The sequence below is a fragment of the Buceros rhinoceros genome, unplaced genomic scaffold, assembly GCF_000710305.1.
Source record: "Buceros rhinoceros silvestris isolate BGI_N320 unplaced genomic scaffold, ASM71030v1 scaffold38183, whole genome shotgun sequence".
NCBI classification, from domain to species: Eukaryota; Metazoa; Chordata; class Aves; order Bucerotiformes; family Bucerotidae; genus Buceros; species Buceros rhinoceros.
Window position 1 is genome coordinate 1 of NW_010404866.1, and position 369 is coordinate 369.

At 61.5% G+C, this 369-nt stretch overlaps 1 protein-coding gene across 1 annotated transcript in view; it reads left to right on the forward strand.

The window, feature by feature from the left end:
• Window positions 1–115: 115 nt before the first annotated feature.
• Window positions 116–369, forward strand: part of SCLY (selenocysteine lyase) — a gene marked incomplete at its 5' end in the record, with an annotated part of 3,437 nt that continues 3,183 nt past the window's right edge. The window contains one exon of the mRNA XM_010133528.1: window positions 116–243. Coding sequence (XP_010131830.1) covers window positions 116–243 — 128 coding nt within the window. The remainder of the gene's footprint in view (window positions 244–369) is intronic.

The following is a 369-nucleotide window of genomic DNA, read 5'->3' on the forward strand; positions in this document are numbered from 1 at the left end:
TGCGCTCTGCCTACGTGCCAGCTGCCAGCACAGCTCTCCTGCCCACCCCGAGGGGCCTGGGCAGCCCTGACAGAGGCTTCCCAGCAAACCTCAGCGCTTGTTCCTTGGTTTGCAGAAGCCACCTTCGTGGCTGTGTCCCCAAGAAGCGGGCAAGCTGAGGTGGATGATGTCCTCGCCGCCATCCGGCCGACCACCTGCCTGGTCTCCATCATGTTGGCCAACAACGAGACTGGGGTCATCATGGTGAGTCTGTGTGATGGGGGAATGACAAATGGGACAGAATAGGGACATCCTTGCAAGAAGGTGCTAGGTGAGGGGGAGCCGGTGGTCCCTGCGACACAGACCGTCTTCCCTCCTGCCAGCCTGTCG